Here is a 26,296-nt window from a genome sequence, read left to right as displayed (position 1 = left end):
CTCTCTCTCTCTCTCTCTCTCTCTCTCTCTCTCTCTCTCTCTCTCTCTCTCTCTCTCCACATCCCCACCATGGACACTCTTGCCAACTCTTTTTCCATGCCTTTGATTTGACTAAGTGAAATCTTGGAAATTCTGAGAAATTCATAGAAATAGCTATGTTATATTTGCAACCTCTGTGAGTTCTAAAATGAAACTGTATGGGAAGAGAATGTGGGCAATGCTTTTAAACTACGTGGCACATCTTGATTTTTTTTTTAAATAGAATTGAATTTCTGTTTTATTTCAGGTGAGTCAAAGCATGTGCTTGTGCTATGTATAGATACAAACAGATTAAGCTACATGCTTAAATATCCTACATTTAGTTAATACCTAAATTACAATGATAAAAGACTTCAAACCTTCTTAACTAAAGAAGACAGTTGAATAAGTAGTTCAAAAAGTTAAATGTTGATTATGTTTTTGGCAAATAACAATTTTGTAATGTGGGAAAAACAACAACCCCCCCTCCCAAAGAAAACCCTTTCTTACTCTGGCAGCATCACACTGAGGCTCAGACATGATGTTTATGTTTGCTTTTCTGTATTCTACTGCCCATCCTAGCCTTTGCTTTCTCTGGGATGTGAAAAAAAGTGGTGGGAACCATCAGCAATAGAATTTCAGTCTATAATCAGGTCCCTAATAATTTTATCTTTTCTTTTTAACAAAAAAAATGCAAATAACAAAGACAACAAAGGGACTTAGTGTTGAGATCTGCCATGAATACTAAAGTAGCCTGGGGGTGTGGTTCATCAAGTGAAAATAAACCATTCAAGTCACCCACATCAAGAAGAAAGTTTGGGAACAACTAGGCCAGTGTTTGCATTTGGAGCTCTGGAGTCAGGAGAGTTGCTTTTCCCTTGACTCTGCTTAACTTGGGCACCAGAGACAACATATTTAATCTCTCCTTTGGGAAATGTAAACCAAGTTTTTCCAAAGAAAAGCCCCCACAATATTTAATAGTGCATTTGATCAGACTTTAAAATTCTAACTTGTCAATTTTCATGATCAAATTTCATAATTATTGTAAGAGAGATGTAAGTCAGAGTAAAGAGATCATCTTCAGAAAAGTAGCTGCACTGGCCAAGAGCAAAGTTACAAAAGGATAAGGACAAAATTACACACCGAGTTAACTTTGATTGAATGAAACAGAGTTGGAAGCTGGCTCCAAATGCCAAGTGAATGGACACTATAAATGAAAGCTTAATACATGTCAAACTTCAAGGAATGAGGCTGCCAATGCTCAGAAGCTCCAGTTAACTGGCTTTTAATTAAGGCAGTTAAAAATCCTAACCCGAGGGTTTCACTGTTAAGGCTGGATCGAAAATGTAGATATAACTTATTTAGAAAGAAAATACTAGGAACACTTTAGCATTATCACTTGATGTATTATTAAGATGGGAAAAAAATTAACGACATGATTCATTAAATAAGTACACATTCTAAACAAATTGTCTGGTCTCCTGTTTAAAAAAATGACTCCTATTTATTCATTAACAAAGCTATTCCTTAGCTCATCCCTGCCATAACCTGCTCTATTCAAAAACCATATGGGAAAGGACATAAAAAACCGCCACAAACCATGGACTTCTGGTATTAGTGCTACACACAGCAAACCCCTATTCATTATTCTACCTCCCTTGTTTAATCTATCATTAAGATTCAGTGACCCTACACTAAATTTAAAGCAGATCCTTCCTTCCTCCCATGCCTAAATTCACATACTTTTCTAGTTGGGGATGCCCTCAAGTATTAACAACTCTACGGGGTTTCTCTAATCTCAGCTCTGAACTATGTCATGCTATAGAACCAAGAAATTGCTGTTTTACATCTCTAACTATGGAAGCTCCATAAAAAATGACCATATAATTTACTTAATAAGATAAAGGAAGAAAATCACAACTTATTATTTTTTCACTGTATATGACAGAAGAGGCACATGGAGACATTGTCAAGCTGTCTTACAAGTATGGCATTACTTCAACCATATCCAGAGTTTTAAATAATGGTGAAATTTTCAGGGGTTGACCATCTTGATAAGTGATAAAGCAAAAAGAAGGGAAGAAATGTTGATGTAAATACATACTTGATAAATACATATGAGAAATGAGACTTTTAAAAAAAGTTAGTATTTTAAGGATAAAATCCATTTAAAGTACAAACAAAAACCTCTAATGACAATAGATAGCACAAAGGGTAGAGTTATATATATGATTGTATACTAAAACTAAGAGAACTTTCTGTGATGACATAAGTCTTTTTAATTGTGTTAACCAAGGAAATGGCCACAAGCCAAATGTGGCTACTGAGCACTTGAAATGTGATTGAAGGATATAATTCTTAATTTTTCAAACTTTTTAATTAATTTAAACTTAAATTGCTACTGATGGCAAGTAGCTTTCCTATTGTACTACATATTAAAATGACGTAAGGAAGTAGATCATCTAAGGAAACATAAAATTATATCTGGAAGAGATTGTCACGCTTTACCTCATTTTTATTTCTTTATAGTCTTTGATGTATCTTTAAAAGTATAAATCAGGGGCTGGAGAGATGACTTGGAGGTTAAGAGCACTGGCTGCTCTTCCAGGGGACCCAGGTTCAATTCTCAGCACCCACATGGTGGCTCACAACCATCTACAATGAGATCTGATGCCCTGTTCTTGTCTGTAGGCATACATGCAGGCAGAATACTGTATATATAATAAATAAATTTTTTAAAAAGTATAAATCATATAGCTGAATTATTTTCATAGTGACACCTTTATTGTTCTAATAATGTTAATTTAAGGTATCTAAGAACTATCAATGGGAAGCATTTAGCACTCCAAAATTGAAGAGAAATTTGAAAATGAAAATAACTTTGAGCAACAATGAGCTAGACTATGATCATTAAATTAAACAGTGACTTAGGTAACTGCCACATTATTTAGCCTAGCGACTAAGTATTCATCATTTCTTCACTCAAAATAAAAAAAAAATGGTTACCTGAGAATGACTATAGAATAATTTAGATACTACTAAAATAAATAAAATGTGTATTCCTGGCAGGATTTTTATTTTACAGCATTATAATCAAAATATTATTGTAGGACAGGAAAGAGAGCAGAATCCTTAAGATATGCATTGCTAGGCTTAGAAGATACAGAAGGTGTAAGGTATACTATAGTCACCACCAGCCTCAAATTCAAGCCCTGCTTTATTTAGGAAATACTTACTGAACACCTCTTACCTAAGTGCCTTCAGTATAGCAAAGAAAATGCAAGGGTGTTTGAGGAGCAAATCTCTTATAGTCCAATAAGGAACTTAATGTAGTTATAACAAAAATATGTAAATAGTTGCTTACACTATGCATACACAGAACATAGGATTTTTTTAAATAAATAGGTAAATTTTTAAAAGAAGAAAATGGAGAAAAGTATAAACGGGACAACAAGCAATACTTAAGAATTAGTATAAACTTCTGCTTTTGAAGGCAAAATCCATATCAGAGAGCTACCAACTGTCTACAATTCCAGTTCTGAAGGACCCCACACCTCTGGTCTCGAGAAGCACCTGCTCTCATGTGCACACTCCCATACACATACACATAAATTAAAAAACAAACAAATCTTTCAGAAAAAATCTGCCTCCTTACATAAAGTAGATCATCACTTTATAAATCTTAAAAAACACATAAATTAGAAAGGTTACCATATATCAGTAAATTAATTTGTATTTATTAGGAATAATACAGATACTACTGACAAGTGCAAAGAGAATTTCCCCCTTGGACTTACAAACTGAACACTCAGTTGCAGCTTTATCAAGCACATTCACTTGAGTGTTAATAATTCATGTGCATTCATTCAGTTGTCCAGCCAGACAACAAACGTGTATTGCATATCTAATGTAAAAAGGGATTAGTCTATAATAGTGACTAAGAGACTACTCAGAGTCTGCCTTCATGGAGCTTACACTCGTTCTGTAAGTGTATGTTATTAAGGAAGGACAAGTGGGAGTGGGTGGAGCGAAGCAATTAGAGGGAAGTGCTACAAAGGATGGTAATAGGTTCCTTCTACTTGTTTTCTGTGTAAGATGGGTTGAAATGTTGATAAAATGTACAAAGTAGGCGAAGAAAACATGAAATGCAAAGGACCTGTCAAGTGATTTACATACATTTATATATTATCTGATAATTAAGATCAACATAGCCTTTATTCTTTCTTTACAATATAAACCGAGGACACACACAAATGCGAAGTTAAGTAGCAGAATTAGGATCTAAAAGTCAATCTACATGACAGTGAGGCATTTTCTATTTTATGGTGTCATAACAACTCCCTGAAAACTAAAACCAGAAAATTAATTTTTTTTCCTGTAATCATCTTTTCGTCTTCCAGACCCAACCTAATCACACTCCCTACAAAAGAAATGTTATCCATCCTGTTCTCTTCCTTGGCAAATTCTCCCTTCATAGATTTGGGGCATGCTTTAGTTTAATGAGACTAAATAATCATAAATTCCAAATTACTGTCATGTACAAATTAATAAAGTTTACTCTAGTAATACCTAACTCAAAGGGATATTTCAGAGCTTCTGATCAAAGATATCTTGTCTTCAAACACAGTTGGGTGTTGTTTGTATGTTTTTCCTCAAGTGAATAGATATTGTCATGCATTCCAAAATAAATGAAAAGTCCATTTGATCATGTTATATTTTTGTCATGTTTCACCGCATTAGGCCAATACTGAGTAACTTCAATTATGTCCAGCCTTGCAAAGGGTAGCAGCCTGGCAATCATATCCAATGAAAGCCACGTGACTCTGAGCACTGGTCTTTGACACCTCAACATTACAACTCATTCTTTATGCTGTAGACTGTCAAAGAAAAGATGATGGGAACAGACGCTACTATTGCCACAGTACAGAAAGCTTGACCTCTGAGCTTGTGCATTTCAGGGCGAAACGCCTGTGTACTTTCTATGCTTCTGTATGGATATGGTTCTTTCCTTCATCTATAGAACATTCATCAAGCATTTCCTAAGTTCTAGATTCTCTTACAGTCACCAGTGCAGCAGTCTCAAATGTGAGTGTCTAGAATTACCATAGGCAAGTAACAAATACGGAGAAATGTGACAGGAAAATGGCCAGTATTACTTTAAAGAAACATATTGGTTTGTTAGGGGCTATTATCAATTGATGGATATGTCCTACCCAAGACCACTTGAGGCCAGCCAGCTGCTGCTATAAAAGCTCTGGAACCACGAGAAATTTTTGGTTCTTTCAGATAAGTCAAGAGATCTAGTTTCTGTTAGTTGGTTTTGTTTTAAAAGTGAAAAAGTCTAGCTTTTAAATATTGGCAATAGTTCAAATTTATCTCCAAGCAGTGGCAAACAATAATCTTGTATTAACAGTTTGCAAAGCCCTGTAGGAAAGACATAAAAACAAATAAAGATGTGCTCTCTTGATCTCACAGGAGCTCACAGCCCTCTAAAAATTATACCCAGAACCAAGCACGTATGCTAGAGTGTGACAGTTAGGATGCTAAAGATATCAATAAAGCATTAGGAGGCACAGAGAAGAGCAACTATAATGACTGCAGCTCCCGTTTATTGAGTGCCAGGGCATCGATCCAGGTACTTTGCACATTTCACGCTCACATCAATCTTGGAGGGATAAAAAACAACCTGGCTTATTGTGTGGCAACCCTGACTTGAACTTTATTCTCTCCAGCCTCAACAATCTGTTTCCCCGAACATATCAATACCACCCCAACACTCCAAATAAGTGCTAGTTGTCTAAAGTTCAGTCATAGAAACATTTGAAAATGAAAATAATTCCTTTTTATTCAGCTTATTTCAGAAAAAATATTTCATAGTCTCTAAAGGACTACTTAATATGCAACTTTAGATATTATTGTTTGAATTACAGTTCAGATCCTATAGGGTTAAATAGTTGCATATAACCAATACATATTAAAACTTATTAACTACTTTCTAGTTTATCAGGCATTTAAGTAACACTATTTCTAAATGGTCTTCTAAGCAATTTACAGATTAAACAACTACTTCCATGCCATTTATAGATGAAGCATCTAAAACATAAAGAGTATAAAACTTATCTAAAGCTGAAAAAACTATTATTAAGTCATCCCATTCAATTTCACTTGTAATTAAGAAAATTAAGACAATATACCACTCTCTCTTTTCAACTAAGCAAAACACAAATATATTTATATGGTCTGCTGTTGATGAGAATACTGTAGTACATATAAAGAGCCTGCTAAAATAAGGCTGGAGGATAAAGAACTAGGCAAACTTTCTTTGAGGAACAATTAGGCAGTATCAAAATGATACAAATGTGCCCTTCAACCTACCATTCCATTTCCAGGTACTTATCTTTTAAATATCTATACAAGCCAGAAAATTTTGTATTTTACTTTTTAAGATTTACACATTTCTGAGTCATCTACAGTAAAAATGCTATTCTTATATTTCTGGGATAAATTTTAAAAACTACTGTGATGGAAATTTTGTTGTTAAGCTTTTTGTTACCAAAATGTATATGATAATGTCCTTATTTCTCTTTATAATAAATTTAGAACAGTGTGCACTGTGGAACAAATTCAACCAAATATGTAAACTAAAAGAGAAAATACCAACTTACATTTTTATAGTTTAAGACTATTTAATAAAGCTGTTATCCATTCAAAACTACAATTGACTTCAAGCCTTTCATTGATCAGTTCTGACATAACTTCTTTTAATCCCCCTTCCTCTTAACCTAAAAACTACCCTACAGACAGAACCTAAAACTACATCAGGAATTTTACTAGTCATTCTTAAGTACAAAGAGTGTTAGCCTCATAAACAAGTATATAGGGACTAGGTAATGAAGTAATTTTATTCTAAGGAAGCCAGAAGGGAACAGATTATATCAAGCATGTTTTGAGGAACAAGCTCAATATGTCAATGGTAAGCACATATCAAGGGCAAATTCACTAACTAGAGTTCTATAGAGAGTCCCTTTCTTCTACAGCCTATGTGCTTCATAAAACCCACAATTTTTATGAGCAAACCACATGGAAGAGGGCAAAAACTGAACAATCTAAAGAAAAATTAGTTAAGATTTATGAAATACATTTTTCTATATCAGATCCTTTATATTAACAATATGACAATCAATGCACAGTATTGGCCGCTACATGTGGCTGCTACATGAGAAATCAGTTCTGATTATTTACAAGGGGTAGATATTAGATTCAAATGATCAACCTCGTTCACTGCTTTATTGATTTAACTAATCATCCAGTCCCACACACTTTCTTACACTAACACACACCCTAGTAACCCATTTAAAGAGATGGCAATTTCCCCACACATTAAAGAAGATAAAAGCAGCACCTACAGATTTGTGCAAATGATGTCCCTACTTTTCCACTTGGGTATTTAACAGACAATGCAAAGATAATATAACCCAAATGAAACTATCGCCATACTTAGTCTTCTTTCATTTCAGAAATAGAATACTACCACTTGCTCAATAACTTAAATCAAAAATCTATAAATCATTGTCATCCCCCCTGGTGTTGCCATCTACCTATTTTCATCCATAACAAGACCGCTATCATCTCCCAGTTGGAATATAACAACACTGTCTCGGTGATCTCTGTCACTCACTTTTGCCTCCTGCAATCCATATACAACAGCATTAAAAAAAAAAAACCAACAGGATAGTGTGATTTCCCAACTTAAAATCTCTGAAGACATTCTACTACACTTCAAAAGATCTGACTTATGCCATCTTTCAAAATTAATAACATTATTATCCTCCCTCACCATCAACTATTTATTTAAAGATAAATTCATGACCAAAGCTGATTCAGTTAATTTTCCTGTAATGGAAGATGCAAATTTTAAAAGGCACTACTAATATTACAGACCGGCAGAAGATGGACACTATTCCTACTGTATGAGCTGCTACTGCATCTCACTAACAAGAAAACTGCTGCTTAGCACTAGACTATCATGTGTCAACCACTATATAACAGTTAGACCCAAAAAAGTCTTCCCTCAGTCATATAGGTAAAACTAACCTCAGTCCATGTTATCTAGCGCTAAATTGTTGTTACAGACTACTTTAGATTTAAAGTACCCTTCCAAAGGCTCATGTATGGAAAGTCTTGTACTTGACAGTCGGGTCCAGAAGGAATGAATCATGAGGGTTCTACCTTCACCAATGGATTAATCCTGTGATGAAGTCAAATTTAAATAGACTTCTGGAAGGTACCGGAACTGTGGGCAGTAAAGCCTATTCTGAAGAATCCATCCAAGAAAGTGTCTTTGAAGGATTGCCTGCCCTGGCCCCAGTTTCTGTTTCCCAGACTCTACAAGGTGAGCAGTTTTGATCTGCAATGTCTTCCCCATCATGGTGTTCTGCTTCCCATAACCTTAGAAACAAGGAGACAATGGACTGAAATCTCTGAAACCATGGTCCAACATAAACCTTTCCCTTTTTTCAGTTATTTTCTAAGGCCATTGTCATAATAAAAAGTCGAAGAGAGATACTTAATAACTCATCTTTAACATATTTACAACCTCAGATAAAATTTCTGCATATAAATCATCTATTTGCTGTAAGCTACTAGCTAGGTGCTTAGCACATAGCAGGAAGACCTTCAGTACTGAGTATTTCCTTTATACGGTCAGGCTCCTGCGGTGAAAGCCTAGAGGAAAAAGAAAGTCATCTTGTTCTCTGGATGGAACAGCCTTTGAGAAAAGTCTTAAGAACTTTTTAGATACGAACATGGAGGATAAAAGTGGCTGAAACAGAAGAAGCACATACAATACTCAGATACAAAGAGAACAATCATGGTTGTTTTATAGATGGAGGAGGCCAGAACAAGGGTCCAAGCAGTGCTGAAGATCTTCTCTTGAAACCACACCTTCCTGAACTTGCCCTTTTCTTTCCCTCTCCTTTTTTCTTTCCTCCCTATTTTCTTCATCTTCCTTTCTCTCTCAAGTCTGCACTTGAGAGATTTTCTTAATAAATTGTGAGTGCTTTATTTTCCAAGCACTACGTGGAGTTTTAATTGCACTAATATAATTATTTATAAAATATTATTTTCTGAGCTATGTCACTACATCAAAGATGAAAAACTGAGGCTAGGGGAGCTGAATAACTTTTTCAAGATCAGTTAGCAGGTTACAGAGACAGTATAAAGTGCTAGATAAAAAGAGAGGAAGAGTGAGTTTACTCAAGAGGTTCTTAAAGTCAGTATCATTTTATTCAGCAATTCAAGTAGGTGCTTGAAGCATGATTAATAAAAACTCAGAGAGATAAACTGGGGTTCAACATGAAGGTCAGAAATGAAAACAGTCAGCCACTGGCTCGTACCTCAACATCAGTCCAAAATTGGAGATCCTGTCTCCAGGAATCTCAGAATGAGACTGTGTGTGAAAGCTGTTTCCTCCCGTTTTATAATCCTCTCTAGAAATAGGATTAAAAGCCTGTACCACTGGGATTAAAAGCATGTACTACCTGGTTTCTATGACAATTAGTGTGGCTGCTGGAATTAAAGGTGTATGTTACCACTGCCTGGTCTATAAGGCTGATCAGTGCGTGTGTTTTACTCTCTGATCTTCAGGCAAGCTTTATTTATTAAAATACAAATGAAATGGCATATGGGTGCTAAGGATGTGCCAAAGCATGAGACAGTCTTGTTCATATGTAAACATATGATTTGTGATCCTTTCTCTATGACAGATATAAACCATGTTTAATGAAAAAAGCTATCAAGGAATGGAAACCTACTTGTACTGGGACAGATGGTGATAAAGGAAGAAATCTGAAAACTGAGGAGTCAGTCATATAAACGCCCCAGGTAGAAAGAGCAGCCAGAATACAGACGATGAGACACAGAGACCTGAACATCTAGATAAAGGAGCCAATGTAATATCTTATGAGGTTAAGTGAAGAGGGGGAAAGCCAAACAAATCCAACAACAAAATATGCCAGAAAGAGACCAGACCATGTAAAATCATTAGCTCATATGAAAATCTCTGTAGAGTATGTTAAAGAATTTGAGTTTTGTTTCAGTTGAGATAGTACAGTGGCTTTAAAAGTGGGTAAACACATTTTGTTTTCTAACAGTGTTAAGGATTAAACTTGAGGCCTTGCACCTGCTAGGCAAGTACTCGATTACTCAGCTACATTTCCAGCCTAACACGTTTTAAGAATATTACTCAAGTTGCTATGTGAAGACGAGACTGGGTTAGAAATGTAAGGCCCAAATTAAGGAAGACTCGGTAATGAGATACTCCTGGAGTTATGGTGGAAAGTGGGTGTGAAGAATGAAGAATGAACTTAAATCAGGTGATGTACAGGTTTAACATCTTGGCTAGAAAGCTAGACTTTTAAAGTGAATAAATTCTGGCTTTTACACTCTTTCTGCCTCCTCTTCCACAATTATAAGGGGTTAGAGGGAGCAAAGGGAAGAGGAGAAGAAACGGTTTAAGTACAGTGAAAGACATAAAAAGCAGAACTCATTGTATCTCTGGTCCTGACACACACCATTTGGTAGTACACAAGTTCAGAGTTAAGTAATTAAGGTTTTTTTTTTTGTTGTTTTCACGGTCTCACTCTTTCTCAGTGTAGGCAAAGTGTGGATTCTAAAGTCAGACTGTCCGAATACAAGAACTGGCAGAATTCTTTCCAAATTGTACAAATGTTTCCTCAGTGGTGAGCTACAGAGATTAAATATTTGCTTCCAAAAAGAACATTTTAGTTTCTAAATTCAAATTGGAGAATTTCACGTTTATAATTCTGCATTAAAGCCACGGGTGAGTAAACTGGATTTTAAGTACTGGATCACATCTGCATTAAGGCTACAGTTGAAGATTGTGATTGTAAGTACTGGGTCACAATTTGCTCTTGAAAATAAAGTAGCCAAGAATTCTCTCTACAAATTCAAGTACCTGAAATGTATTCACAACTTCATTACCACCCCAATATTGCAGCTTTAATCTACTATCATTAAGGATTTACTATTTTACATAACATATATGGTTAAAGAAAGCAATTTTTAATAAACTCTTTTATTTTTATTGTATTTCAATTCAAAACTACTCAAATACTTATATGACTTATTATAAAAGCATAACACAGTGTAGCTAAAATGTAAGTACACAGTGACAAATGTAAAATGAAAAAATTAACAATTGCTATATATTTGTATGTATCTGCAATGCCACCAACATTAAGAATGCAAATGCTGCCGGGCGGTGGTGGTGCACGCCTTTAATCTCAGCACTTCCGAGGCAGAGGCAGGTGGATCTCTGTGAGTTCGAGACCAGCCTGGTCTACAGAGCTAGTTCCAGGACAGGCTCCAAAGCCACAGAGAAACCCTGTCTCGAAAAACCAAAAAAAAAAAAAAAAAAAAAAAGAATGCAAATGCTAAAGTAACATATCTGTGCATTTACTTTAGTAGAATATGAAACTCAGATCCGAATAGTTAATGCAATTAATAACACCACCACAAACGCCTGCCACTATATTCCATTGATGAAGAACAACCAAACAGGAGGAAACTTCTAAAGCTGGGACTGCATATCTCTGCATCCAGATACGCAACACTAGGTCTGGATGGTCAGTCCCTGTGGCAGGATTCAGACAGCAGAGGAATAAAGCAGCTGCTTGTTTGCTTTTTAATACAAGACCCTCCTACATTGCCCAACTTGACCTTGATTGAACTCCCAGGCTCAAAAGATCCTTCTGCCTTACTTCCCACTCAAGTGGGACTACAGGCATGTACCACTGTTTGTTTTTTTTTTTTGGGGGGGGGTTATTTTTTTAAAATAGACTAACCAATATCTTTATCCTTCACACAAAGTGTTCACTGTACATCAAATATATATTGTCAAATATATATCTACTACAACATGACAAAAAATATTGATGGAAACACCATGCAAAATCAGTCACAGAAACTCCACAGTGATGTAAATAGTCTCTCATGATAGTACCTCTGCTACACACAAAAGCTAGCACCAATCCTCTTGAAATGCTATCCTCCTAGTGCAGCAGATGCCATAAAATAAAGATCAAGTAATAAAGGTAACCTTTCATATATTTAGCCCAAATGCTTATGAAATGTGGTTCCAAAAAACTTTGAAATGCTTAAAAATTTCAAGTTAAAGCTGGATGGTGGTGGCACATGCCTTTAATCCCAGCACTTGAGAGGCAGAGGCAGGCGGATCTTTGTGAGTTCTAGACCACCCTGGTCTACAAGAGCTAGTTCCAGGACAGCTAGGGTAGTTACAGAGAGAAACCCTGTCTCAAAAACGACAACAACAACAATAATAATAATTTCAAGTTAAAGAATTCTCCTGGCTTACTTCAATGAAAGGAAAAACAGACTGCAGTGTTATTTCATTTGTGTTTTAACAAATGAAGCTTGTCTGAAGACCAGAGTGCAGAGCTAAGCCACTAGAAGCCAGGTGGTTGTAGTTCACACTTTTAATTCCAGTACTTGGGAGTCGCACACCTTTAACCCCAGCACTAGGAAGGTGGAGACAGGAAGGAATATGGCTGGGTTGAAAGAGGAATATAAGCTGGAGGAGACATGAGCTCAGTTGCAGTTTGAAGATGCAGTCTGTGGACAAGATAGCTCCCCCACCCCTTTTTTTGAGGATTCGGTGAAGGTAAAAGGTCTCTCTAGTGGCTGCTGCAGGGCTGCAGGGCTTCTCTGATCTTTCATCTTTCACCCACTTAATATCTGACTGAATTTTTTTAATACCTATTAGAATTCGTGCTACAACAGACTATCTTTACTTAAACACTTAGCAAACTGAAACTTGGTGATCTTATTCCTTTATCTGCATGTCACCATTTAAGCATTTGTAATAATCTTCCTTTTTGGCACAATTTACATTTTTCTTAGCATAGCTCTCTTGTAAGCCCTTGCTATTCCACATTCACTTTCTACATTTAAGTGAACAATTTGGGTATTTTTAGTACACTCACAAGGTTCTTGTTAACCATCCCTAATTCAAGATCATTTTCCTTGCTCCAGAAAGCATTCCCTCACCTAAAGGCAAAGAACTTAAATGGATATTCCCCTAAAAGTCCAAACATAACAAACAATGTTCTTCCAATTATAAGCCACTAGAAAAATGCAAGCCAAAAATCACAACAAAATACCACTTTTGTGTCCAGAAGAATGGCTAACTGTAAAGAATGTTTTTATGTGTATAAGGGTTTGTCTGCATGTACGTATGCACACCACATGTGCCTGGTACCTAAGGAGTCCAGAAAAGGGCAGCAGATCCTCTGGAGCTAAAGTTACAGGTGGTTGTGAACTGCCATGTGAATGCTAATCAAACTCATGTGAATGAGAGTTAAATCTAATCTGGGTCCTCTGCAAAAGCATCTGGGGCTTCTAATCATTAAAGCATGTAATGCTGACCTCCATCCTCTACATACATCCTCTACTTGTGTGCATATGAATACATATGTAGATGAAAACATCACAATGAAACCCATACTAAGCAGAATTAAATTTTAAATGTGTTAAAAGCATGCTTATTCCAACATTAATATCCAAAAAGCCTAGGTACTCAAAAATACTTGCATAATTACTTTGGCAAATGCCTCAGGAAGAAATAATCTCATTGTTTAACAGATCTTTCTCTTCCAATGTAGTTATACTTTAAGCACATCTATTCCTGACCATCTCACCCATTGGGAGGCTCTGACACTAAGAGATGAACATTTACACTTTTCCTAGTTTAGGGCACACACAATCTAATAAGGGAAATAAGTAAATAACAAAATAACTGCAAATGAACGGGGTATATCTGATACACACACACACACACACACACAAAGAGAGCACTCAGAAAAGAGACATATAAACTAAATAACACAGAATTAAATACCCAGAATGAGTAACTACCTGACCCACAATAGAGGTTTCAAATTACTTTTGGGAATTTCAACAAATCAATTTGCCCATTCAGAGAACAAAGAATAAGTGAAGTCACTCAGAAGAAAAAAGTAAATACAACTCCAAAACCAGTTCCTAGACATCCAAACTACATCTGGGCAATAAAGGATGTGTATCACAAAGAAAGACAACTAATGTTAAACCAACATTATTTTGAGTTATGCCATGTATGCCTAACTTAAAAACTATATTCATTTTGCAAATATACTTTATATAAAAAGTCACATTTAAGATTTAAATTAGCCTAAAACGGGATTTTTAAGATACTTTACTAGATTTCTGGTACTTCACATTTTGAGGTGACCTATGTGTATGTACATGTGTGCTGTTTTAAAGATAATTTGATGAGAAAGAAAATAAAATGTACTTAATTAAAATATGATGGATAAAGGGAAAGAAGATTTACTTCAAAATAAAATGAGTGAATATTTAAATTATATTATGATGATGATGATGATGATGATGATAATTGTGTGATATAATAAACATCTTTTTGAGGTATGTTTTCAATATGTAAGTGCAGGTGTGCAACTTTAAGTACTTTAGATAATAATACCTAAAACACTATTGTCAATACCAATAACAAAGTGTGCATTTAATATAATCTATAACTCTAGCAACTCACTTTGAAAATTGAGTTTTCATAAAAATTCAGAGGCCTCAGTATGATATAATTAGCTATAAGTGTGATTTCTCATGTTACTTTTCCTCCATGGTGATTATGAAACTTTTCTATAAGACAAGGGCAAAAATAAGTAAGGATCCCCAATCCAAACATTATTCACATTACTACAGCAACTATCTGGTATCAATATGCCTATAAGAATTATGACATTAAATTGAAAAAGATTTAACTGTCAAAAATAGGATGTCAAAAACAATGCATCAAAAATAAAACGGTGGTAAGAAATATATCTCTAACTTTTCTAACTATCTCTAGACTGTCTAGTGGTACCTACCACCTTGGATTTACTGACCTGCACCAAAAATAGAACGATAATTATATGAATGAACACACATTCATGCTGTGAAGGTATGATATTACATATTCAAGAGGTCTAGCAGATATATAAAAATTCCTGGTGATTGTTTTTAAAATCTATAAAAATCAAAGTCCATCTTCTCTTTTAAGATAGATACTTTCTCTCTACAAGACAAGATGTGCTAGTTATTTCCTTGTTTCTCATTTGGTTTTTAAGAACTACCTACAGCCGGGCGATGGTGGCGCACGCCTTTAATCCCAGCACTCGGGAGGCAGAGGCAGGTGGATCTCTGTGAGTTTGAGACCAGCCAGGTCTACAGAGCTAGTGCCAGGACAGGCTCCAAAGCCACAGAGAAACCCCGTCTCGAAAAACCAAAAAAGAACTGCCTACAATGGTAAGAAGTTTTGAAAAAGAAACAAAGGACTGGCAAGGGAAATATATTGTTATGTAATACTCTCATAGACAGAATGACATTACTTTAGACTGACTGAGTGAACTAGGAAGAACTCATGGCCCCAGTGACTGCTGACAATGAAAGGGAAACTTTATGCATGTAATAGACTTCTGTTCAACTTCTTGCCTTCTTACTTCATAAAGCAATCCTGGACTTCCTCATCTATCAAAATACTTAGGTATGGTCTGCTTTTTTGTGAGAAGTTACTTAATGCCACAATTTCCTACCAGAGAGCTAAGTCTAATTGTCCTCTACACGATGTTTGCTCTGAAGGGGAATATATTCTCCTAATGCCTGTAGTCATTGCTTCTTACGAAGTTGGTCAAATCACTTTTTAAAAAATTAATTTACCATTACAATTCCTTGGTTTTAAGTATTATGTCTTCAATGATTCAATATCTGTGGACAGTTGACATTTTTAACACCAAATTGCTAGGAAATTATTCATAATGAGTGGAATAGCTATAACCATAACACCATGAGAATGTCTTGTCTTGATATACATTGGATACAACATTTCTGAACACTGGAGGTTAAATGTATGTTTGCATTTTTTAAAATTCAATTTTGTAGTGTTGGTGCAAATAGAATGTTTTCTCTGTCATTCACAGGGTTTTCTCTGCATTATTCTTTTCTAAGGTACCTTCTTTTCTTGTTCCGTCATCCCTTCCCATCAATGTCCATGTTCAGTATTATTTTTCCAATTGCCCTCCCTCTACCCCCATGCATTAGCTGTAAAATAGATGTAAAGCTTGGTGTACGTCCAAAAATCTTATGATCAAAATACATACTTAGCAAATTGTTTGGCTAAATCTTTCATGTATGATGAAAGATTATTACCACAATTCATTAGCAAATTATAGACTTTGAAATGTAGGCAGACAAATATTTGGCCCTGTATCAATCAATTTGGACCAGCTGGGTAGAAATTCACACAATCCCAGGAAACTGGGGAAGTGGAGTGCTCTTTCATTTTTCATTCACTTGAAACATTAAAGAAAAATTATCATTCTATAAAAATGTCCTCTTTTCAATAATTTAGCTGAGTGATTTTAGAATGAGTTTTATTTTCAATCAATTACTACTTAAGAGACCAATAAACTGAATCCTTTCCCTTGTAAATTATAACGGGAGAATAATGGCTAATGTATACAGAGTACTCTAAGACTTAAACATTATAATCCACTTTTAAAAAAAGTTCAATATTTAATAAAGGTTGTATTGCTTTAAATAGAGTCTGGAAACTTAGACACAAACTAAACAGGCCTGTAAAGTGGTTTTTACAGTTATTCACAACAAATAAGAGCATTCCTATTCTTCCGCTGAGCTTCTCTTAGCCTGGTCAAGTGACCTTGTACAAAGATTCTGATTGATCCTACGTCTGTCTATTTTGGTTAAGCTACAAGGCCACATACAGGGACAGCTGCACTTTAGGAGCAACTTAAAACAAATTTCATCTTAGTGGCATCTAATCCAGTGCTTGGTACAAGATGCATGGAAAAGTCAGTGTCAAAATTAAACAATGACGGCTTTGCAATGAACAGATGCTTTTGCCTTGCAGCTGTAAAACCTCAGAGCAATCCAGTACTCTACTGTCTGGTCACGCAATGACCACAAAGCAAGGAATACATTTTGTCATTTATACAATGTTTGCGGTGAGCTTTTAGTCTTTTTTTTCCTTTAAAAAAAAAAAGGCGGGGGGATAGATAAATTGAGGGAAATAAAATTCCAAACTAAGTTACAGAATTTTTTCAAATTATATTCAGACTAATAATGTTTGAAAAGAATAATTCGTTGACTACATAGTACTGAATCATAGTACATGAAATGAAAATATCATAACCTGACATTAGTAGGTTGTGTCCAAATAATTTTTGGCATATAATGATAAATATGTAAGTGACTTTCTACAAGTTAAACTTACATTAATATACCTAATCTTAGCAATCTGTGTTTATGAACATTTTATATTCATTTATCATTTACTTATTGTTTATTTAGTTCTTTGTTTTGGCAGAAGGGAGACCAAAGAATAGGATATTACTTGCTACATGGCTAAAGGAAACTTAAATGTTAAAAGAATGAACGTCTTGAATAACATGGTACTACAGAGGTCCATGATGAAATCTGCAGGCTTCCCCAACCCTAGGTAATCATGTATGTGACACTCTATTTTAATACTAAAATATACTGAAATATCTTTAATACTAAAAATACTGAATCTAGGGGTAACAGTTCAATAATTAATTAATTAATTAATTAATTCACTTGTTTGTTTATTTATTTATTTATTTATCCAGCCACTGTCTCTGGTTAAGTAAGAGAATTAGCCCCACCTAAACAAATGATTCTCTCAATTCATTATAGTGAACTTAAATGATAAAATCACTTAAAAGGAACTTGTTTTTACAAATTTTTAAGCTGCATAAAATATTTAACAAAATAAAGGTGTACTGAGTATGACTCAATATAATACAATTAATGACCTTAAGTGCATTTTCAACCAAAATACATTCAGTTTTGTTAGTATGATTCTAGCTATTAAATAATCATTATGAAATATTAGCAAATTTAGTTTATTCAAATACACACACACACACACACACACACACACACACACACACATATAGAAAGAGAGAGAGAAAGAAATGATCAAATCACTTCTGCTAATTGAGGCTCTAGGTCTAACACCAGTTCTTTATCTACAATAAAAAAGTTCAGTAACTACATTTATTCACTTTAATTTTGTTCCTTTTTCTCCTTAATCCATTTTTCCCCTGAAATATTTACTCCCCAAGGATACCTATTCATTAACACTTCATTGTTTATAAATTTCACTGGATGTTTGTGGTTGAAGATTTGGAAGAATTTCCTTTTATCTTTCTCCATCCTCCAAATATAATTTCTATATAAAATCCAAAAGTAATGTCCAGAGTAATAAAGTTTATTTTAAATACCAAAAAAACCATGTTACACTCTTCACTTGAAAGTCAAAAAATAACAATTTTTGAGTTCTGAAAAGTAAAAAGATTTCTATGGTTAGTTTTATATTTTTGTTTTATTTTCTGAGCATACAATTAAAACAGACATAAAAGGCATACTTACCAGCATATTCTGACAATACAAATATAAATTCCAGCATTATAAAAGCACTACAAACTTAAAAAGACTAAAAGACATTTACCATTATACTCCTGATACAATTTTGTTGTCTTTGTTAATAGCTATTATTAGAAAGAGTTTATGGAGTTATCAAAGATAATTCATGCCACTAAAATATACCATGAAAAAAACGACTGACATGTTTAAGTTTAAAGGTGTTTATGAGACTATCTCGTAAAAAGGAAAAACAAAGGAAATGTATTTTTAAATGTGATCATCTGTATAGTACCTACATACTTTGTCATAAGAAAATATTTAGAGTGATAGCATTGCAAATTACAGTATTATACATAAACACCTTTAAAGTTAAGGAATAACTATAAATTTGAACAAACTACATTTGCTAATATTTCATAATGATTATTTAATAGCCAGAATTATACTAACAAAACTGTAGGTGTATTGTTTGAAAATGCACTTGAGCTTAAACTTATTAATTGTATGATAGTGAGTCATACTCAATACACCTTTATTTCATTATATATTTTATGCAACTGTAGAAATTTGTAAAAAAAATAGTTAACTCAATAGTTCCTTTTTAAGTGTATTTTATCATTTCGGTTCACTATAATGACAATGTATTTTAAAAGTATATGTTTTACTCACAAATAAATAAATCACAAACCAAAAGCTAACAGATGTGTGACTTCTAATTAGTTATAATAATCTCTGCTTCAATGCCATTAGAAAGAGCCTTTCTTTTCTTTTGAAAACTAAAAAAGCTTTCCTTTGAATTTTAAACTGTCAGGGTGCTTCAAAGTCAATGTACAAAATCTGCTTTGATTAAAATTTTAGACATCTACAGTGATAACTTTATGAAAGGAAAATATTAAATTATAATTATCCTAAACAGACACAGTCTTGTGAAACTAACCCTCCATTCATGTTAAAGCACAAAGAGTTGAATATAATGAATTTGATTCATCCTCGGACACAAAGCTTCACCACAGCAAACTCAGTCAACTGTTGCTCTTGCGCTTATATTCATGGTGCTTAAATAGCGCACTTTAAAACAAAAAAACCTCCAATTGGCTTTTCATACATCCACCCTCCCCAAAAATAACGCACTTGAAAAACTCAAATGATATGAAAGGCTTCAAGGCCTCTTTTCTCCTTTTCATACCCTTTTTTTTATTTCTGTTTGCAGTAATCTGCCTTTCTCTTTCTCTTTCTCATTGCTACAGAGCAGGCGAGGAGGCTCACAGCTTTGAAAAGGGGGCTCTGTGTGTAATGGGTCCACTAGAATTAATTTACTTGCACCAAATCCATTGAGCACAGAAGTCCCCCCCCTTCTCAAATCATTTGGAGTCGAACGCAGCCCCCAGCCTTTGTAATTCTAGTAAAGCACTTAAAGTGCACAGTAGGTGTTCATGAGGACCATCTGGTCAAAAGCAAAACAAGCTGCTGATTTTGCCTTTGAATAGAATGAAGCAAGTGTGAATTAGTCTCTTCAATTAGCACTATTACAACCTGTCAAGTGCATATTGTAAAACAGGATTATTACAGTATTGGTCACCAGTGCAATTATTTACTCTCTGCCTTTTCTTGCATATAAAAAATGTCTTATGTTTATTAGTTTCTGATAACTGAATGTAATTTCTCTTAACTCAGGCACTGCAAAACTATCAACACACGAACCTTAGATTATGAGTATGCTAGACTAAGATATTAGAATACAAATACCTTAAGTAACAAAGGGCTAAAGCAATGCTCTTAATTTTTAACAAGACTACATTTTTATTTAAGATACAGAGGAAAATATGTTTTTAAATAACTTTCAAATTGTTCTAAAATATTTCTAGATAAAGAAAAATATCATTTCCAAATAGTTACACCATATTTCTTAAATTTATTTCCTAAGGGACACAACAGAAACAGAAAATTTCAATAAGATAATACTGTTTATGTGTCCATTTGAAGTACAATTCAACAAACCTGTTTTAAAATGGAATCTGAAATCAAATATATGTACATCTTATTCTCCATTTTTTGAAAGCTGAATAATGCCTGGTTGTTAAAAAATGTATCTTTCATTCTTAATAAGATATCACTTTTTATTTTAAGTTTGTTTAAAAATGATATATGCTAATTATAATTAAACTGCTCATTCTAATTGAGCTAATATATGCCACTTATCTTGCAGTAAAAACAAACCACTTAAACTTTTTAATTAAGTAAGCACACAACTTAATTTACCCTCTTGCATATGAACGTTCTCAGCTACCTCACTGTTTCTTCAATTCTTTGCCACGAATCCCCCACTCCATACTGGAAAACAAACAAACCCCCCAAAAAGGCACCTAATACCTCAAAACATTTGATGAAAAAACACAACAGTTAAGAAGTTATAATCTATTTACTACTAGAAAGGTATTCACTAATATAATTTGTGAATAACGACAAATTTCAAAACAGTTACTGGCCACTAGCCTTAAACAACAGCCCAAGGCACACATTAGTCAAGATGAGACAGCACCAAGTAGAACCGACCAAACACACACACAAATAGCATACGGTTTACATTTTCAGAATCAAAACTAACATCCTGATTTCAGAATTATTTTTAAGAACTGGTATGGTTTATTTAGATCCCTTCTTGATAACAATTCTACCTCAATTGGTTTCCCACTTAATCCTCAGTTTGTGTAACATGGTGCAGTGGTGAAATGTGCTACTCGCCCCTGTAAGATACGGCTCTGTAGGCTGTCAATTTGCCCTTCATTCCCATTAAGAACTAAATCAACATTAATAAGAATAGTGAGAATTCTGGGGTAAAGTGAAACTTGGAAGAGGATTTAAATAATTCCAATAGCTATTCATCACACTTCTTGCTGTAATAGATAAGTCACACTGCATGATTGTGCACTAAAAAGACTTAGATTTCTTATCTTTGTTATTTCGGGTCAGGTGTCTGTTTCTTAAGTTTGTATGACACCTTTAAAAAAAAAAAGTAGATATTTGCCTAACAGAAGCTTTTGCAATAATAAGGCAGGCAGACAACAAAGAATCAGTTTCCAAGAAAGAGCTGGCTTGATTTCAGGGACTTTATATCCTTTTCCACACCTGGGCTTAGGGTCTGCAGAGGCAATCAGTCTTTTTCTCCCCTTGGTTTAGCCCACCCCAAGTGCATTTTAAACCACAGATTTTTAAATTCCTAGAATCGTTACAATGACTTGTTTAAAACTGCCAATTCTCAAGAGTAGAAAACTGGTTAAAAGACAGGCTCGCTTAAATTTTTAAGGAATTTTAGTATTTTAAAGTGTAATTAGTATCCAATTTAGGGTGCAAATTGATAGAGAGTAGGGGCTGTCAAATGTCATTAGAATATTGATAACTATGAGGTAGTATAGGATTTTACTTATAACCACTTACAACTCTTTCCATCTGAACCATCTTTAGAGGCTACTGCTATATCCTAATGTAGAATATGTGAGTGGAAAGATTTGAAAAGATCTTAAAACAAAAATGAAATGTAAACCCAAGCCCTCACCTGGCGTCCAGAGGCAAGCATGACACCACTGTGAGGGGTGCACCGGCTGGGAGGCTGGGAGGCGGACCGGGCAAACACTGGTCAGTGCATCGCCACCAGCCCGCAGGATTCTGACTGCGTCTTAGCACGAGTCTCCAAAGCGGGATTGCAAAATGTATTTTGTTCAGTTAATAGTCACAATTAGTGCCCATTTAAGTCTTAATCATTTAATAATATTTCTAAGTAAAAAAAACATTGTAAAAGCTTTCTTTTTAAAAAAATTCAAGACTTTCAAAACAATTAAGAGTGTTTTAGATAGAAAATAAAAATTATTTATTCTATTAGAAAAATGATCAGATCAGATATTTTCAATCTATCCTTTCAACTTTATAAATTATACTGCTCACTATTTATTTTGTGGCTTACTATTGAAAGAAGAGTCCTGAAATTGGTGACAGAGATTAATTTAAAATTTAGAATATATAACATCAATAAGCTTTCTCATTAAAAACAAACTACTAGTCTTAACACAGAGCTACGAACTATTTCAGGACTGTGATTCTCTCTTACAACTGAACTGCTTTATAGTAAGCTGAGCAGGAAAGGCACGGTGGTTTGCCAGCGTCCACAGGAGCACTTTCCTTCCTGACACCAGCCTCAGCACCGGTCCCACAGGACTCAAAAAAAAAGCCAGGGAGCTATGCTCAGCCAGTACTCCACATTCTTGCTCAAAGTTACACAAAATAAAGCAGCCTGTGTGCAACTGTCTACTACGAAAAAGCAATATTCATTAGGCGCAACATTTTTTCTTAAAAACCAGTGTTTCAAAATATTATTTTAAATTCATTTTTAAAATTAAAAAAAAAGAAAAGGAAGAAAATACATAAGAAGATTTGTCATTAAAAATGCTTCTGGAACATTGTTTTAAAGATATTTAAAACATGATAAGAAAAAAATTTCAATGTGTTCAAGTCCTTGACACTTAAAATGTATTTGATAATCTAAATAATATACCAGAGAACAGTTTCAGCCAACTGTGGCACGCAATGGCACATTTACAGAATCTTAAATTTTCTTTTAATAATTGATGTAGTCATTTTGAATCATTCTGCATAGGATATCAGGTGTGAGCAGATTGCATTAACACTGCTTAAACATTTCAACTTGTCAGTATGGCCAACTCGATTTCGGAAATATTTGCAGTATTTTCCCATCGAAACAGTAATAAAGGCAAAATAAATATATGCCACTACTTTATAATCACCGAACATTAATGAATATTTTATGTCTTTTTAAATCTCCCTGTTTAATTTAAAAGGGTGAAATTAAGTCTCCTCGCTGCAATATGCCAATTATCTGTAAATCAAACAATAACTTGGCCATTATGCTCCTTTTTGTTAATATAAGAGAAGCTAATTTGAAAACACTGAGTGGCATTTTTAGGTTATCAGCTTCATAGAACTTTCTGCCCTCTTGTGGGAGAAAGTGGAAACACACTCAAGTTAGTTAAGCTAGCAATGTAAAGGGGGTTTTTTATCCAAAAAGAAAGCGATTCCTATATTTATCATACATTATGCTCCTCTTCAAATGAAAAATAAATAAATAAACCAGCAGTGAAATTTACCTCTTATCTTGCTTTATTACTTAAGTGGAGTTACTCTGAAGCTAAATTTCCTTGTTTAATTAAATGTTCACATATGCAATTTAGATTTTTTTTGTCAAAGATTCTATAATAACTCTGACAAAGAGCTATATTTCAATTTTAGAGCAAAAACGACTTATCAAGAAATTAAATTTTTAAATGTAGAGCTTAGAATACCCATTATAAAGACTAAAAATGAACTGTAACATATGAGCACGAAATTCCAGAAAATTCTAATAAATAAAATAGATGAATTTAGAAATCAGTTAAAAGGTTGAATATTAATGCTTAGTTATATAATAGCTATTCAAGTGATTAATGAAGAAAATAAACAGAAAAAGGGGGCTCTGTGACAAATTCAAAAGATAAAATTCATTAATCAAACATGTAAAAAAGGAAATTTGGTAGTCTAGCCATTACCAAAACATTTTGCCTAATTCTAAAAAATTATTTGTTTTCTCAAGATAAATTTTAATTATTTCAAAAGATATATGTAGCAATCCAAGATCTGGCATGATCTAGTCTTTTAAAATTAAGTAGTAAAAAAAAGTTTTATAAACTATGAAGGGTAATATGAAATAGTCACTATTTTAATGTTTCTAAGCATGAAAATCCTGTCAAAGCCTCCAACATTCCTCACTCCCCTAAGGAGAGAAATCATTGGCATTTAGATGGGTGGGGCCAAAGAAATATCAAGAAGGTGCCTTTCTCTCATAGGTATCTTCTCTCTCTCTCTCTCTCTCTCTCTCTCTCTCTCTCTCTCTCTCTCTCTGAAACAGTGGCCCTTTTGAGCCAAACTGAAGAAAACAGACAAAATTAACAGTCTCCTTTCAGATAGTCTGAGCTAAATGATAGTCTCACATCTGAGGAATACTGCCCAAAGCTAGAACTGAGCTGCTTAAGAAAAGCCTCTTCAAATTCCTGTTTAAAACAGAAGCATATGATATAAATGCAGGACACATTTGAGAGGGACCTTTCAAACAAACAGAAACACATTCAACAATGAATGCTGACAACAATTTCCAAATTAATAGTTTTAATAATCACTATAAAACCATGAACTATTTCGGGTAACACTGGACTGCTTGCAGGCAGAGTTTGAAGCAGATGTGTTAACAATTATCAAGAGTCCTACTTACAACATTCGTATTTCTAGGTCAAGGCATTTAGTGTATCTACAGTAAGCATTGATACTCCAGTTAATTAAAATTAAAAAACCCAATAATGAAACATACAGAGAGTTTCTACCAGAACAGATAAGCCCTCTCTAACAGGGTCAACATTAGCTATAATGAGCTACCTTTATTCTGTAGCTGTGAGACAGAACTCACCTCTTGAACGGTACTACTTCCTGAGAAGTTCAGGTTGTACTCCCGCTGGACTTCTCGGTGGGTGATGATCAGCATGAAGTTTTGATTTAATGATTCCTGCAGGGCACTGAAAGGGTTGAGAAAAAAAAAAAAAAGGAACTCAGAGATGAACATGTTCTAGCTTGCTTCACAGCTAGCTGCAAAAACCCCAGGAGTACCCTAACCTCCACATAGGCATGTCCGGGCCCAATGTTATCATCTTCTCACTCCTAAAGGCAAGAGAGCATGCTGAGAACAACCAAGGGGAGCTAACCTGTTAACTCCTTCTCTACCACAGTTTTTTTAAACTTCTATTGTAAAGACTTCAAATACTACACACTTTCTACAAACGTTGTTGTCTATTTTCTTATTCCTCCAAGAGAATCAATTGTCTAATTGTCAAATGATATTCAATATCTATTAAAATATTCATTCAAATGTACTGAAAGACTGATTCAATTGTAATGAAAAAGTTGTCTAGAACAGAACTATAAAACTATTGTTTACACTTACAAATATTGTATAAAAATAGAAAATATGTTTTCAGCAAAAATTCAGAAGGTACTGAAATCTACAAAATTGTAACTGCTACACCAAAATTCTTTCAAAATAATCATGCTTTCACATAGGAATCAGCTATATAGAATTCAGGAAAATGAGAGTTCAAAGCAACACACTCAAAATCCTATGATAAAGTTCCCAAACATCAGAAAAGTGTAAAAAGCACAAAAAATATGTGTAATCAGCTATATAAATGATTCCATGATCTTTATCAATAATTTAATAAAAAATCTATTGCTATAAAGTTCAAATCATCTGCACTGCCTATTCTAGCTGTAACTTTGCCATGGCTTAGGGCCTCAGAAAATATTCTGAGTATGCTCCATTGCTCTGGCCTACATGACTTCTCTGACAATCTTTGATAAACACACACAAAATAAAGATTAGGATTAGGCATTTAATCTGCCCACCCTATTGTCAGTCAGAGTTCTGGGATTATTAGCAGAAAAAAAAATACAAAGGAAGCAAAAATATCATAAAATATTACTAATAAATTTTAAAAAACCTTATACTCAACTAAAATACATTTGTTGACGCAAGGATATTTGTTACTATATCTTTAGCACTTAAGCAAAACACCAGGTACACTGCAGATATTTGCTTAGTAATAAACAAGTTGTGAATTTGCACAAGGTAAGAGCCGTATTTATCCAT

The 26,296-nt window shown here is 34.3% G+C and overlaps 1 protein-coding gene across 1 annotated transcript in view; it reads right to left on the bottom strand.

Moving 5' to 3' along the window:
• Nucleotides 1-26,296, bottom strand: part of Faf1 (Fas associated factor 1) — a 288,528-nt gene that overhangs the window by 163,165 nt on the left and 99,067 nt on the right. Inside the window, exon 7 of the mRNA XM_005353630.2 lies at nt 25,064-25,169. Coding sequence (XP_005353687.1) covers nt 25,064-25,169 — 106 coding nt within the window. The remainder of the gene's footprint in view (nt 1-25,063; nt 25,170-26,296) is intronic.

This window comes from Microtus ochrogaster, chromosome 10 (assembly GCF_000317375.1).
Source record: "Microtus ochrogaster isolate Prairie Vole_2 chromosome 10, MicOch1.0, whole genome shotgun sequence".
Taxonomy (NCBI): domain Eukaryota; kingdom Metazoa; phylum Chordata; class Mammalia; order Rodentia; family Cricetidae; genus Microtus; species Microtus ochrogaster.
Note: the sequence above shows the minus strand (reverse complement) of the source record. Positions and strands in the feature narration are given on the sequence as shown.